Source organism: Callorhinchus milii, unplaced genomic scaffold (assembly GCF_018977255.1).
Source record: "Callorhinchus milii isolate IMCB2004 unplaced genomic scaffold, IMCB_Cmil_1.0 Scaffold7, whole genome shotgun sequence".
Lineage (NCBI taxonomy): Eukaryota > Metazoa > Chordata > Chondrichthyes > Chimaeriformes > Callorhinchidae > Callorhinchus > Callorhinchus milii.
The window spans coordinates 12,792,623-12,807,094 of NW_024704748.1; the positions used below are offsets into that span (position 1 = coordinate 12,792,623).

The 14,472-nt window shown below is 38.8% G+C and overlaps 1 protein-coding gene across 17 annotated transcripts in view; it reads left to right on the top strand.

Annotated features, from left to right (window-relative positions):
* Window positions 1-14,472, top strand: part of camk2g2 (calcium/calmodulin-dependent protein kinase (CaM kinase) II gamma 2) — a 164,549-nt gene that overhangs the window by 138,053 nt on the left and 12,024 nt on the right. For 11 of the 17 annotated variants that reach the window (XM_042336900.1, XM_042336905.1, XM_042336901.1 and 8 more), the window contains one exon: window positions 7,054-7,102. In XM_042336900.1, coding sequence (XP_042192834.1) covers window positions 7,054-7,102 — 49 coding nt within the window. Of the gene's footprint in view, window positions 1-7,053; window positions 7,103-9,282; window positions 9,376-14,472 lie in introns of all 17 variants that reach the window. The other 6 variants (XM_042336895.1, XM_042336897.1, XM_042336896.1 and 3 more) reach the window with 1 other exon arrangement.

Genomic DNA, 14,472 nt, shown 5'->3' on the forward strand with positions numbered 1-14,472 from the left:
TGAATCATTATTACTGGTGAGGCCACAATGTTTTAATGTGTTAAAACTGTTAAATACGTACAATCCCATATAATCACCAAGTAAGAAGCAGTAATGTGCCTTGTTATTTTTTTGTGGACATTTCATTCCCAGTACACCTGAATAAGCAAAGTAAATGAGAGCATGCAAAATGATTTACCCTCAATCCAACTTGTGTGATATAGAATTCTAAAATGTTTCTATTAATTTCTGCACAATGTATTCCAATTTCAAGTCATAAAGGGGAACGTGTTGAGCGTTGCACATTTTTGTAACCTGAAATGCCTCAATTAATCACTGCTAAATTCAAATTAACAGGACAATAAAGCATTCCTGAACCTCTTCACAGTTTGGCCAGACATGAATTGGTTTATCAACTCTCCCATTCCACAGCTGCAAGTGATGTATGTGGAGAGCAGTGTATGAGTATCAAGAGTTTTACTATTATTTCAGTGTTACTAATGCCTCCATCATTTTAGGCCTCTGTCTGTACTATAAAACAACGCTCAAGTGACAGTGCTGACAACTAGTTCTTGCTCATAGTGTAGCCCAAGCTTTTGTATAGGAAAATTCTTTATATTTTCCACCAAAGAGCTCTAGAAGCGACGCTGGTAGAGAAGTAACAAAGAGGCTGCTTTGTTCCATATACCTGTGCCTTTCATGAGTTTGGTGACTCGTCCATTAAATCTGCCATAAAGGATGTGTATTACAGTGCCATTTTCTCAACAACCACATATTCCTGATTTCAGAAGCTACATGAGCAGCTAATGGGCTTTGAAATACAGTTTGAGAATATCGTAAAAATCAAAGAACAATTCAAAATCAATGAAATAAATCCAAACAAACTCATCTTAGCGACTGAATACAGAATGTCTGGAAGTCATGCAACTATTGATAGGAAAGAGGTAGTTTTCTTGATCCAGTTATTCCTAGCGTTGCCTTTCTACCTTCCAGGCTGTCTCTAGCAGCAAAGAAGCCTGTAGATTCCCTGCCTCTCACCTGGTGATGGTGCTGTTGTGCACATTCAAGGGGAGATGCTCTTACCCACAGATGACCAAAACCAGACTGAGTTCAGATCATTAGTTTGATTAAAACAGACCCGTCACATCACAATCAAACCACCATTACTAGTTTATCACCAAACTAGTAATGCAACAAAATACTTCACCTAACTAGAAGTACTGACAAGAATGGTCGCAGTTGGCCTGTCCGGCAAGTCCCCTAATAGTCATAAGTGCATGTCACATCTGGTAATGGATCCACAGGACTTCCATGTAATAAGAATGCTCATTCTCCAGTGAGGTGCCTTGCAACCAGATCACCCTGTACATGGCCATATTTCACTGGGTTTCAGACGCATCAGTTGTTTATTCTACAGCGATGTTAAAAGAACATCCCTGCTGATGTATCAGTAATGTGTGCATTACGTAGAGCAATATTCACATAGGTGTGTGACTGAGGGTAACAGCTTGCATTTCAGCACATTAGTCGCAGAGACTCTGCTTGAATGAAACACACTGCTGGTTTTGATGTTTGTTTATATGAACGTGCTAATTTGCCAAAATAAAATGCCCCTGGATTGCATTAGGCATTTGCACCTTGACAAAATGTGTTTTGGAATTCAGCTGAATGCTGTATGTGCATTTGCGTGTACTTCAAGACATTTGTCCAGCCTACGCTGCAAATCTGATACTAGACCTTCTGAATTTGTAATTCACTACTTTCTTTGTCATAAACCGAGTAATAAGCTTAAGGCATAAACAAATGTTTAATCGAGTTGCTATTTACCAGGCTTTTATGAACAAAATAAAATCTTGTTTTATTCTAAATTAAGGCACTAATGAAGTTCTCAAAGGATTAAATTAGCAAATTAGATACAAACACATACTAAAGTAGACGTATAGAAACTTTAGATGTTTTCTAATGCTTTGTAGGATATGTAGAACTAACTCATTGTGTTGTTAAGAAGTAGCATGTTTGGAAGTTTTAAAGAAAGGTTGAAATGGGTTGAGAAACAAAGATCTTCCGATGGTTTTAGAACTGCTTTAGGAAATGATATGTTGCATTTATAGTGCAATTTCTTTTAAAAGCATTCGGGTTTTCTGCAAAAGTTAACAGCTATGATTTCTCCCACCGTAAATATTTATGAACTCATGCCCATTCATTGCATTAATTATAAACCATTGACCAACAGCCATTGCATAAATGATAAAATGCAAATAATAATAATAATAATAATCCTTGCATTTGATATAGCGCTTTTCACGTCGGGAGGATGTCCCAAAGCGCTTCACAGAACACACTGTAAAGTGAATTGACTGTATATTTGTGGGCGAACGCGGCAGCCAATTGCGCACAGCAATGTCCCACAAACAGTCGTAGATAGAAAATGACCAATTTATTATTGTTTTTGGTTTTGGAGGGATTATTATTAGGCGTGTGGAGTAAGGAAACTTGCCCAAGATTTCGCCCTGACCTGCCTGGGATTGAACTCAGGTCTCTTGCTTGCAAAGCGAGTGCTCTAACCACTGAGCTACAGGACTCTAAATGTTCATTACACACAAAGCATATGGCATAAGCACACTTTATGTGTATATTTCATGAATATTAAGTAACAAAGGGGTATTTGCTACTTATGAGTAGAAGCATAGTGACCAAGGTAACTACAGGGAGAAACTGGGAGCTTTTACACGATGTGATTGAGCTATCACATCTGTCCTCGTGGCAAGTGTCTACCACTCTTGGAATGCCTGTTACGATGCAAAATGCAATTCTCAAATGTTTCATGTACCTGTGCACTTACATGTGAACAGATATAAGGAACATTATGTTTCACTGTTTGTCAAATTCAAGAAATATTTCCTTAATAATAATAATAATTTTCCAGTTCAAAATTCAATCAGATTATCTTTAGCCTCACACAGGTACATCATTCCAGTCTGAACTGTAACCCAGAAGATAGGGTGATTTAAATAACGACTGCAATGACTTTAGCACAGTGATCTTCCTAACTTTCAGTAGCATTATTGAAGCAAATGCTTCACGTTGGTGTACAAGTCTAAAGCCTCAAAATCTGAATTAAGGATAAGTAGATGATGGAGGAGAGAGGATTCTCAGATCATTAGCAATTTTCCATATGGAGAGGCATGAAATACAATGCTTTCTCTCCTCAAGATGCATAAATTGGTTAACACCTTCTGAATTTTCACATGCTGCATTGTAAGTACATCAGCCAAAGCAGAGAGTCAGCCCAAAATCAACAATTGTAATGCAGCACACAGCTAACTGCACAACCAAAGCACAACGAGAACACAGTTGTTCAATGTACACTCCTATCTCAACCAGGATAAACTCTTGAGGAAGAGATAAATAAAAAGCATGTAGATATTGCCTTTTCAAAATGAAGATTGCAAAAAATTCATCAATTTTAGAATGCCTCACACTATTTGCGATATTAATTTGCAATATTCAAAGTCATTTCCTTGTAAGCTGCAACCATCTGGCAGCCCTGGAATAAATTCTATAATGCACATTTTGTACATTTGATGCTGACTAATCTCAGATTTTGTATCTTGTGATCTGTGTGTGTATCCTTTTCTGAGCTTTGCCACGTGGTTTGATGCTGGCCTTTCACTCACTGAAAAACTGTGTGCTGGCTGACCATAAATGACAAATTTGAGTTTGTTGGCATGAATAAGCATTCATCATATAAACTAAATATAGCTGACATCAGTAACATAATCAGCAACACAATAGAGACTAAGTAAACATATGACAAATTAATAAATTTTTCCAGCAAATCTGCTTCAAATAAACGTAAACCATGCTCCTATTGTATTTGTGCTACAGCTGAATACTTTTAGAAGCAAACTATCTTTTTGTCTTAGATTACTGACAGTCTTCATTATATTTATGACTATTGCATGAAATGTTTTACACGAATTGAGAAATATACACAACACTGTGGAGTGGGCGCGGGCAAGGAATGCTATCATTGTGAAGGGCTTATGTATCCCACAGGTTTTATGTTTCCCACAGGTTTTATGTTTAATGGATTCCTACCATTGCAAAATAGATTTTTTTTGGCCAGTCAGGTATCTGACTTACGCGGAACCCCATCATGGATTTAAGAGTCTCAAACCCCATCCTCTGAGAGTTCCACATAAGTATTGTGTCCGATCATCTGATGTGGAGTGCACATCCTCTTCTGAGAGGGACGCACCCTGCTTGACTAATCTCTTAAGTACATGTTGGCAAAAGCCAAGGCTTGGGGACCACAGAGTGTGCATTGGGATACTGCTGGAGTTTGAACAGTCCACATCGCACAGCTTATCATTGCAGAACACTGGTTAGCTTCCTGATGCTTGTCCAGCTCGTACCAAATAGTTTTATGTGGAGCTGTTGCACACCATGAGTTCATGATTAAAAAGGAAGTTACCTCTACTAAATAGCAAGATTCCGGTTGCATTGTATAAGTCACAGATTTGCTTGGACCAAACCTATTAGTCAAGTTGATAAAATCTTGATCTTTACCAACAGATAAGAAAATGTCATTGTGTGAAAAGATGAATTGCATCCAGCCATTCCATCAGAAGATATGAATAAATGCACATAAGTGCACACATAGAAAATTTAAAAAATCAACAATTCTTTTCATGAATAGTTGTGAAGGAAATATAACTAAGGAGTGCTTATTTAGTAACTTGTACTCCATTTAATGGTAAAAATTGCAGATGGTTGGTGCTTAGACAAATATTGTGAAAGTCTAGATAGCGTGTGTTCTGTTCATGACACTTATTTTTTCTTAACCATTTGAAACAGTGTCCATCAAAATAATGCTTTGCTACTGCATGTGTACAAGGTAGGCCGAGCAGTAAACCAAATAGTCTTTCCCCTTAAAATATTCACCAGGACTTATAGTGGTACTTTTAACAACTATGTTTGCCTACAGAAACTCCTGGTATGTTAAATTGACTTTAAATCTCTTCTAGTGCATGGTACCTCAGTTTTAATTTTAGTTAAATATATTCTGTGTAGACAAAGGAAAAAAAGAGTAGTTGCCAAGTGCTTCAGTTTTATCTGATATTTATACCTGGCCATGGTTTAGGAATGTTTAATACTAGGCATGTGCAACCGCTGATGTCCAAAATACAATATCGGATCCAGTGTGCATTGGTCCAAAGCTAAATTGTATCCAGACTTCAGGTTTCCTCATTGGTGCTTGTTCCTCTGAGTTAAGGTTGTGATCACCAGAAACCTGAGGTGATCAGCTTTACCCATCTGAACAATGTCTGGGTCTGAGCTCCTGAATGCTCCAGTCAAAATGTGTGGGTATAAATCTTAATATTTTAACAAATTAAATACGGTCTTTGTACGTTAACAAAAGGTTTGCTATCTCAGTAGAATAGTAAGGTATCATGGTTTTATACCAAATATTCTTTCATATTCTATTCTATTTGAACAATGGCAATCTTTTTCTTCTTTTGATTAAAACTCAACTTCAGTGTGTTCAATTCCACAAATATTACCTGTCTTCTGAACTAAATCAGTAAACAATTACCCCAATGGTTCTTCACATATGAAGATCAGTAAGTTTCTGTCCTAAGGCTAAGAGCATTATTGTGCAGTGGTAGCCCCAAAGGGCACTAGTTTACAAACTGGAACCTGAAAACTTGCAATATTTGTTTTATTATACCTTTGAGCTACATTCAGTCCTATTCATTTTGGATAGACACATGCTTTGCAACATTGCTTGTCTGCAGCCTCTGTGATTCACTGACAGACATGAGTGGATTTACAAAGGATCTCAAATCACTTTTTGTATTTAAGCCCAAAGGTATAATAATCAGTGTGATGCTTTATATTCTACTTTCCACTTTAGACAGTAAAAGCTGAAATAACAACTCAATCACATTTATATTAGCAACAAAAGCTTGAGATGCTGTTGTCCATTGAGGGAGGGGTGGGGGAGTCATTATCAGAATCTATCAGATTGATGCCGTTTGTATTACCTCCACAGGCAGTTAGACATTTTGTTTTTTTATTTGAGGGGAACAATTTTTGCTAAATTTACACAAGATCAAATATAGCAAACTGTAAACTTTGTGAATTCCACTGGCCCAGTATGTTGGAGCATCAATCCGTTATGCCACACAGAAAGGTGTTCATTCACAGGGAGGTAGGGATGATCAGCACATTTCACACTTGACCATCTCATCCTTTCCCCCAGGACACTGCCCCCCCACCCCTCCCCACTCCCCCCCCCCCCCCCCCCCCACGCCATTGGCAGAAGCCCAGGAGCAGATTGTCTCCACATGCTCTCAACTAGGATCGGACTACTTTCAGGAAAAAGATGCAGTAATTCCACTCTTTATTGGATTGTTCATGAATAAGAACAAAATGCATAATAACTTTATATAAATTAAAACCATTAAATCCATAATTTATAAAACATATGTGAGAGATCTGTGCAATTTGTTTCTGTGCCTGCAGATAGAGTCAGTGACATAAACATAAGATTCAGTGTGGAAACTAGTCATCCTTATCCACCCTGAGTAGGTAGTTACTGTATTGATGGTAAAATTGACAATACTTGTAGGAAACACAAGAATGATACATTTTCATTTACTGCCTTGAAAACTCTGAAAAGTATCATCAGGTTCTGCTGCCTTATTGAAAGGAAAAGACTGATGTATTCCATACACTGAGCTATGAAAAGATCACCTTAATGTTGTCAGTCTCCACTGAAATCTCAACATACACTGCGTCACTGGATGATTTAACAGTTTGTCTAAATAAAGTGCAATTGCAGAAATGAAAGCCTGAACATTTAAAAGTACTTATTATTTGCTTCCATTTTACATCAAGACTTTGATAACCTGTTAAACATTATTGCTAATGTGGAAATTAGTATCTTCTAGCTGTGTGAGAGTAGAAAAGAAGCAAAATTTCTCTTCTGTATGAAGTGCTATACTCTTTGATGGATTGAATGAAACCGTGATGTGCTGTGGCTAAGACATTGTTTCTTTTCCTTAGGAATCAACTGATAGCTGCAATACAACAACTGAAGACGAAGAAGTGAAAGGTAGGCAGTGCTGACACTGAGATGTCTTCATTTGGTTGGCCGCAATGTTCAACCTTACAGATCATACTTACATTCTGAAGCAGTAAAACTGTTTTGTTTAAAAAAGGACAATTTGGACATTTGAGTTTTTTTCACAATGCAATTCAGAGGGTTCAACTATCCAAAGAGTCACGTGAAGCCATTTGAATTTTTTTTAAAATGAGAAATCTTGGTAAACCGCCAAGGCTAAGAAAAAAGGTAGCAAAGGAAAAACTTGATAATTACTTAATTAGTGGTTAGTCGCTGCTACACGATGAAGGCTTTAAACCCTGGGTAAAGCTGCAAATCTACCACTCCAAAAGGAGAAGCCAAAAGCATGTTTCCTCTCTAGATATCACTGCATCAAAGTATCTCTGGGAGCAATGGACAATGAAGCTACATTTGCAGATAGTCATAACTCAATTCCATCCATTTCTGCTCAAACAGATTTAAGTGTCCTTGGAAACAACCTTGAAGATTTTGTGACATGGCAAGGCAGATAAATCTTTGTTATTTGATATTTGATGACAACAATGAACAAGTCGAAACCCCAGAATCTCATAATGACAGACAATAGACAGAATTGCAGCTGACTTATGAAGCCTAGAACGTTGTAGGTCTCTACTCATAAAGCTATTGCAAGGCTTCAAGTGTTCAGTAAATTACTTGGAGAACTACGTACTACAATATCAATAGCATAGTTTGAAATGAATGTGTGGATCATGTGCGTCATGCAGGATTGAAATACAGGATGCTGAATTAAAATGGGATTCAGAGACAATATTATGTTTTTTTGCAATAGAAACTATTTGAACCTAGGATGTTGCTAGGAAGGATGGTTCAGGCCAGGATGTTGGGCTTGTATGAAAAAAAAGCTTGCTATTGTGATAAGCTGGGTATTCTGGCAGGTTGAATAGCTGAAGGGTCTTCCACATCTATTTTGTGATTGAAATAAAATGATTGTGCCCACATTTAGTTATTTGCCTGGAGAGAGGATTAATTCGGCAGGTAATGTTAAATTGCTTTTATCACTCTGTGGCGTATTTGGTAATGTGAACAGGCAGTGATGCATCAGTAAGCAAGCAGCTTGAAGTAATTCAGGGAACTCCAGCAGGCTGCAATTTACTCCCCCCCCCCCCCCCCATTCCACCCCGCTGTAACTCTAGAATTTCCATTAACATATGAACAGATTGCCAAGCTAGTTAAAAAATGATCTTGGCAGAAAGGAAGCAAGAAAATTAACTGTACATTCTTAGAAGAAAGGTAATTCAGTTGGTGATACTCAGTAACGGACAGTGAGCGTGGCTGCCTAAGGACTTAACAACTCAAAAAAAATTTAATAGTGGGAGGGGGGCAAAAAATATCTTATTCAGTATGATAGCATTGATCAGAAGTTGGAGAGTTAAAGCTGTGAAACCACCTTGCTGTATACCACATTAAGCAGAGACATGGCTGGTGTACTTATCAGCTGTTGACTGTGGTGGCATGAATATGCAGAGGGAGTCTGGCTGTGATATTGCCCTTCACCATATTTTAGGATTGTTCATTACTAGCACAGTGCTATTACCCTTCAACCCCAAACAACAGCAACAGCCTGTATGTATATATAGTGCCCTTCATGCAGGATAGCATCTCAAAGCGCTGCACAATGGCAGGGTTGGACACACGCAAGGGAGAGGTGACCATAAGCGCACATGAAGAAGCAAGTCTTAAAGAGGGAATTAAAGATAGATAAAGAGGGGGTGAGGTAGAGGGATTGAGGCAGGTAGTTCTGGAGGTTAGGGTGTAGTGACTTAAGGTCCCTTATACAACTTAATAAATTTAGTAGAACTTCTCCATTTAACAATTGGATTAATAATAATAATATTATCCACTTTTTATGTAATCTATTTCTATTCTATCTAATGATGTTGATTCCATGTGATATCCACTTAGATTTATGGATTATCAGTTGAAATTGAGAAAATGTGAAGCCATTCGGCTCATTCTTATTTCCGTTTTACTAGGTCCGTACATGTGGTGGCGGAAAATAGAGTTACTTGTGTTATCACAATGCCATTTTATTTGAATGCATCTATATTCAGTATAATAGCATTAATTATGTTTCCTATGTTGTAACGCCCCTGTTTGTTCTTCTCAATGCTGCCATCAATGAATGCCAGTATCAACCCATGATGCTGGCAGTAAAAGTGTAATGAAGAGTCAGTCAACTGCTGAGCAGGTTCATACTGACCAACCCCATGAGATTCCACTCAGTAAGTTGGCAGCAAGCCTTTTTGCTGCACTCTAGCGTGTTGTGTGCTAACTAGTAAAGTAGTACGTGTCTGTACAGACTTGATTGCATGCAGAGTTGGAAGATAGCATTGTAATCCGAATATTGATTGAATTAACGTTTGAGATTTGAATTGACTTTTTCCAAGCTCATTTTTTTTGCAAATTCAACTTTGACCAGATTGAGTTTTAATTCAATTACAAACACATGTAAATTACTGGAAAATGTAGAGCACCGAATTAGAGATACAGTCTGGTTCGGTTAAGTTTTCTAAAACCTGCTAAGCTGCAAATACATCAAGTTTTATCCTTCACACCTGTAAGTAATCTATCAGTTATCAGTAGCATTGCTAGGCAGCGTGGTGCATCATGGAACGTTAGGATGTGAGCTTGTGGTTCCCCCATCCCCCCACCCCACCTCCACCCCAACACCATTCCTGGTCCCTCTTGCACGCTTGCTAGTGACCCATCACTGATCAGCATCTCCTAAGACCTTTCAGCAAGCTGCCTGTCACCTTCCTAAGGTGGCTTGCTGCACTAGAATGGATCATTTTCTCTTTCCATGACATTCACTGAATAAAAGTGTTATTACCACACAAGTGTGTAGTATTGTGGGAGCCTGTCATTTCATTCAGATCATGTGGAGTGCAAGTGAGGCTTTATATCATAGTAAGACTGACTAAGTTGAGCAGTTTTCTACGAGCAAGGTGTGACATAACTCTGGATCTCAACCAGTTCCATCACACAGAACTGCCAGTGAAAAGAAATGCGTGCCCAATGGCTATTCTTGATGGATTTTCAATATTAAGTTCTCCACTGAGTTAAGACTATTCCGCTTTTACCTTTGTTGCCCCTTAACAAATCCAGCTCAAGCTAATAGGATGAAGGATCTCTTCTCTTGATGGCTGCGTGGGTCTTTGCCAAGTGAGAAATATTTTCAGTTTCTGCTTTTCGTCACCAAACCAATTTTCAGTCAAAATAACAAAAGTTAACTGTTGTCAAATCATGCTTCTAGTTTTATTAGGCTCCCAGAAACATGGGTTGTGTCTTACAGATTATTCGGGATAATAATCCCTCCAAGAAACAAAGCAATAATAAATTGGTCATTTTCAATCCATGCTTGTGGGACACCGCTGTGCGCAATCTTCTGCCACGTTTTGCCCACAAATATACAGTCAATTCACTTTACAGCTTATTCTGTAAAGCGCTTTGAGACGTCTAGGAGACGTGAAAAGCGCTATATCAAATGCAAGGATTATTATTATTATGAAAGTAATATTACTCTGAGGTACAATCTGTTCTGGGTTACAGAAACAGCTTGCATTTACATAATGCCTTTCAGGTAAGATAACCTCTCAAAGCACTTTATCACGGCAGTGGGATCTCTGAGTACATTGGGAAGAAGAGGGAAGTTTAAGGATGTTGATCAAAAGTACGAATCAAGATACAATGAAGGCAGGGAGAGAGAATGCACCCGGCGAAAGTGTTTTGGGAAAAGAGTTCCAAAGAACACGAGCACAGTGACTTATATACAAATCTGATTGCAGCAGCCTGGCTGGTCAAAGCCTCAGTGATCATTTCTTTCTTTGTCAGCAAGGAAATAGCTGCACAAAAAATGTCATGACTTGAATCTGATCTCATCACAAACTCATTGATTGAGTTTGTAAAGCAATGCTGCTGAAGGCAGGTTAGGCTGCATAGATCTGCACAAAACGCTGACAGGACAACAGAACACATTTGAAGAGATGATTTAAAATGAAAGGTTGAGTTTGTGCTCAGCAAGGTGAGGGATGTCAGTACGAGGTTGTGAAACATTTCACCACTATTTCACGAAGCAGCTGCGTCCAGCACATTTGATGGACCATAGCATGATAGCCCAACACGTTAATTAGACAAGTTCACCCCTCAATGCGATTGTTGGATTGTTCCGCAAGACTATAAATGTACTGCTAATTGTTACCAGATTGTTTTGCTGTGGATTAGTGCCCATTAGGAATTAGTTTGAGGTAGCTCTCTGAGAGAGAGTCATTTGTCATTGTTTGTCAGCAGTGCTGGAACTGATTTCTCAACAGTCCGCAACAAAGCAAAGAAATAAACCTGGGGGGACATAGTTTACGAATTCTATTACTGTGCACAGGCCACAGTTGTATAACTGTAGTAGATCCAACAGAAAGGAAAAATGTCCTCCCTAATGTGCACTCACAAGCATGAGCAAGTGGCTTGGTGCTCGCAAAAAGACCTCCAGTGCTGATGGTATAACAGCAGCATTTCTCCCCATCAGCCAAGTATACATTCTAACTAAGGCCATAAAAAGTGAAAGGATTGGATTTTACATCACTGCACTGCAGAGCTGTTTAACACAGTCTGGACATCCCATCTCTTTAACTAGCCATGATTCAGTCATTGGTTGTTTGCAGATGTAAGCGTTTTCTTTTAAAAAAAACAATTATAGTATTAGATGGTTAAATTGTCTTGCCACGTTTTTAAGAATAATATAATCTATTGCACAGGAATAGAAAACTGTTCAATGTTTCTGTTGGCAGTAAAGATACTTTACTCGCTGTTAGCTCGCTTGGTGTAATCAAGCTGGAGAGTCATTCCCTGTCCCCAACCCTCACCACCCCTATACTTTGGCAACTGAGCCCGAGTTGCTGAGCTGCATGGCTGGGAAGGCCCAGGTTTGATCTGTGCTCAGGACAAGGTGACAGTAGAGTCTCAAGAATTAGCCACAATGCGGATTACTATCCAGTAATGACTTCTGGAGGTGCAAGTATGTGGACGAGGCAAGGACTACCAATACTCACTAACAACTCGAATAATGCCAGTTGGGTGAAGTACTGTTGGTGCTTGGTACCTACCTGATAATTTGCAATCATACCCCCAGTGGAAGGAAACACAAGCCAGCCATTTTCAGGAGATGCAGAAGGATTTATAGATTAAAAACTGGTGAGAAATACGACACCAGGAGAAACTCCTTTCACAACAATTTTCTGTGACTACCAGAAAAACGACTTCAAGGTTAAGATTGAATTCAACAATTTGCCAAGTTCTGGACACTCTGAAATACTACATAAATAGAGTGAATCCAGTGGGAATTCAGGTGGAATTTCTCCCTTGATGATTAGTGCTATCCAGACACAATTTTGGACCAATTGAGATCTGAAAGCTACTGTACCAAATCAACACACCTTGATGATTAGTGCTATCCAGACACAATTTTGGACCAATTGAGATCTGAAAGCTACTGTACCAGATCGAGATTTATTAACACAAAATTAGTCTTTTCTCAACTTGGTCACCCTTACATTTGTTTATTGTTCATTAAACATTGTTCTTCAGTTCAACGGACTGTTGTGTTGCATCTGGGATAAGGGGATTGGAAAGGTCATTAGCACTGTATTAGTTAACTAAATATTGTGTAGTGTTGTATACATTGATAAATTGTATGTAACAACGAGTCTCTGAATATTCCAGCAGTTACAATTACTTCATACCTGCCTTTGTTACGAATTTCTGGATAGTGGTTCATATGGAATAACAAAAAGTCCATCTCCCTGTTGTGCACAGCTTGTGTGACTTTCTAATTGCCCTACACTATTTAAAGTGCTTTTCTCAGCTAGAGAATCAAACAGTATTGCTGAGGTGGGCCAGGCTAATGGTCCCAACCAAAGCAACACCAGTCAGCGTGGTCAGTAAATCCTAACGTTCCTCTGCCTTTATGCTGCATAGATTCTGTTGTAGACAAATATTTAAGCAATAGGCAATAGGTTATAGATAACAGATTTAGATTGTATATGAATATATAGTTGCACAAAATTTTAAAAAGTGTGAACGATGTGTTACACAAAATACAATTTGTAATCCCATTGTTCCTGCTGTGACAGTAGCCCCAACAATAGATTTTCGTTTTATGGACATTGGTCATACATAATAATAATAATAATCCTTGCATTTGATATAGCGCTTTTCACATTGGGAGGACGTCCCAAAGTGCTTCACAGAACACACTGTAAAGTGAATTGACTGTATATTTATGGGCAAACGCGGCAGCCAATTGCGCACAGCAATGTCCCACAAACAGTCGTAGATTGAAAATGACCAATTTTATTATTGTTTATGGTTTTGGAGGGATTATTATTAGGCATGTGGAGTAAGGAAACTTGCCCAATGTTTCGCCCTGCCTGGAATTGAACTCGGGTCTCTCGCTTGCAAAGCGAGTGCTCTAACCACTGAGCTACAGGACTCCAATAATGTAATGTATAATAATGTATTAAAAGCTGACTTCTGCATTCATCCTTCAGTCAAAATCCGCACCTCACACTGTTCTCTGAACCCTTCAATAAATAAATGATGCTTCACCTTTTAAGTGCAAATCTGGCATTACGTCAGTGAACCTCTGATGAAAACACAAGGAAGCAAAGGATGAGAAAATGTTATTTTGGTGTTTGCAGTTTGATTCCCATCACAACCCACTACCTTGGCTTTGTCAAGACTCCACTCTACCTTGGTTATTAATGTGGAGTCCTGTAGCTCAGTGGTGTGGAGTCCTGTAGCTGAGTGGTTAGAGCACTCGCTTCACAAGTGGGAGACCTGGGTTCGAAGTGGGAGACCAAGGGCGAAACCTTGGACAAGATTCCTTACTACACAAGCCTGATAATAATCCCTCAAGAAAAAAAACAATAATAATTTGGTCACTTCAATCCACAACTATTTGTGGGACACTGCTGTGCACAATTGACTGCCGCGTTTCGCCCACAAAAATGCAATCAATTCACTTTACTGTGTATTCGGTGAAGCGCTTTTGAGACATCTAGAAGACGTGAAAAGCACTATATCAAATTCAAGGATTATTATTATCAAGTTCCAGCTAATTGTTGAGCCTGCAGAATAACACAATGGCAATACATTAACAAGAGTTTTTAAGAGAGACTTGAGTCACAAATACAGAATCCGGCTGGTAACTGGAGGGGATCGCTGTACAAACCCTAATCTTCATCCATTCCAACGTGGCTGAAAACTCTGGTTTCCCACATCATGACAGTAACACACTTTAGGTCCCCGGCAGATTTCCCTATTAGCAA